Source organism: Vicia villosa, linkage group LG1 (assembly GCF_029867415.1).
Source record: "Vicia villosa cultivar HV-30 ecotype Madison, WI linkage group LG1, Vvil1.0, whole genome shotgun sequence".
Classification (NCBI taxonomy): domain Eukaryota; kingdom Viridiplantae; phylum Streptophyta; class Magnoliopsida; order Fabales; family Fabaceae; genus Vicia; species Vicia villosa.
In genome coordinates this window covers 30177345-30179341 of record NC_081180.1, presented here as the reverse complement: position 1 = coordinate 30179341, position 1997 = coordinate 30177345, and the positions used below count along the sequence as shown (strand labels likewise).

General features: G+C 42.1%; 1 protein-coding gene across 1 annotated transcript; it reads left to right on the top strand.

The window, feature by feature from the left end:
- Positions 1-274: 274 nt before the first annotated feature.
- On the top strand, positions 275-1675 carry LOC131604256 (uncharacterized). Its single transcript, XM_058876729.1, has one exon. It carries the CDS (start codon positions 275-277, stop codon positions 1673-1675), a length of 1401 nt encoding a protein of 466 aa, XP_058732712.1.
- Positions 1676-1997: the final 322 nt, after the last annotated feature.

Here is a 1997-nt window from a genome sequence, read left to right as displayed (position 1 = left end):
GATAATTAAGTTGATATTGATAATACACATTGTTTGAGTTTTGGGCATGATTGTGTCAGATAAAGTTTGAATCTAACTGAAAGCAAACATGGGAGAAATCATGCTGCAAGCAAACATGGGAGATTGATTCCTAAGATTTTTGGCTTAAACTCCTAACCTTAGGGTTAGGGGCCTTGGTCTTTGGGGGTTAGTTTTCTTAGATTTTTCTTGTAGTTTTAGTAGCATTGTTGCTTTCAGCTTTCTTTTTAGTTTTATTTTCAGTGTTTTGGAGAGTATGAGGTTTGCTAGAGAGGGTCTTTGGCATAAGGTGAGGGGAGAAGGTAGAAGAAGGGAGACAAAATGGGATATAGCGAGAGAAGGGAAGAGGATGGATAAACAAAAAGCGTCCTCCTCGTCTTTTTTTGTAACTGAATTTGGGGATAGGTGGAAGGCAAGGGATTTGTTCTTTGAATTCAAAAACCTGGGAGAAATAGAGGAAGTAGTTATACCGCCAAGAAAAGATAAGTTTGGGAGACGCTTTGGTTTTGTCTGTTTTCTCAATGTTAAAGATGAGGAGCTCTTGGCAACAAAGCTGGACAATATTGTTCTTGATGATAGAAAGATCTTTGCGAACTTGCCACGCTTTAGTAGGTCAAATCTTGCTAAAACGTCTGGTGTAGAAGCAAAAACGAGGGCACCAACTCAGACGCCATTGAAAGGATACGGTGGCGATAGATTCGGGGGAAACAAATACGGAAAGTTTGACAAAAACCGCTCCTATGCGAAGGTAACCCAGAATATCAGGGGTTGTTCTAATGATACAGGAGATAATCTGATGAAAAAAATTGTGTCCTTCCAACCAGGTTATGATGTTTTATCGCAGTATAAGAATGCATATACAGGCTGGATTAAGGAGGCGGGAAAGATGGCTGACTTGAAAAGTTTGTTCCTTGAAGAAGGCATTTTCACTATTAGGATCACTCGTCTGGGACCTAATCTATGCATCTTGGAGGACCTGGTCGAAGGAGAAGTTGAACTGTTTATGGAGGAAAAGAAATCTTGGTGGGAGCAGTGGTTTAGCAAGTTAAAGAGATGGGAGCCAGAAGACATAGATAAAGAGAGGGTGGCTTGGATAAGGGTGATGGGTGTTCCTTGTCATGCCTGGTGTGAAAAGTGTTTCTGTCTTCTAGTGGATTCCATTGGGGTGTTTATGAAATGTGAAGAAGGAACGTTATTGAAGAATAGGATGGATGTAGCAAATATTTGTATCAGAACCAAGATACAAGACAGAGTGGATGTGGTAGTAAGGCTATCCATTGAAGGGCAGTTTTTTGATGTTAGAATGATGGAGGATATCCATGGTTTCTCGGAAAGGCCAAAGTATAGAGCTTTCGGAGAAGAAGCGGAATCGGAAGAGTTCTCTCAGTCGGAGGACGGCAAGTACGACGGGGAGGAGGCGGTAGATGTTCTTCTCGAGGAAGTTGATGAAGCGCAGCATGTTGATGTTGATGGGACGAACCCTACTAATAGGATTAGTCTATTGGCCTCTAGTTTTGATTCAAAGTGTCGGAACCTTTCGAAAAAGGTTTCTTTTGGTGTATCTGATTCTGGTAATGTTGAGTGGCCCGAGGCAGAAAGGGAGCAAGCATTTAATGTTAGTGGGTCAGAAGGAAATATCAGTGAAGTAGGGGAGTAAGAAGGTGAGAAGACGGTGGAAATGTGTGGGGTCAGGGCTGACTCAGCTCTTGGTAAAAAAGTAACAAATTTTATTGGGCCTTGTAAACCATTGGATCCGGAAACTGGGCCTGTTTCGTTTGATGATGTTTGTAGCAGTTATTGCAAGAAGGTGGGGCCAACAAATCCTATAGGGCCTGGTTCGTTTGATGAGGCCTGCAGCAACGCTTGTAAGAAGGTTGGGCCAGTAAAAATAACGAAGGGCACTAGGCAAAGAAAAGTGCCACAGAAAAAGAGAAATCTGAATGAAAATTTGGGCAAACAAGTAGCAGCTTCTCCTTCTT

Excerpts from the sequence above, each read along its gene's own strand:
- LOC131604256 (XM_058876729.1), top strand. The coding sequence starts at position 275 with ATGAGGTTTGCTAGAGAGGGTCTTTGGCATAAGGTGAGGGGAGAAGGT.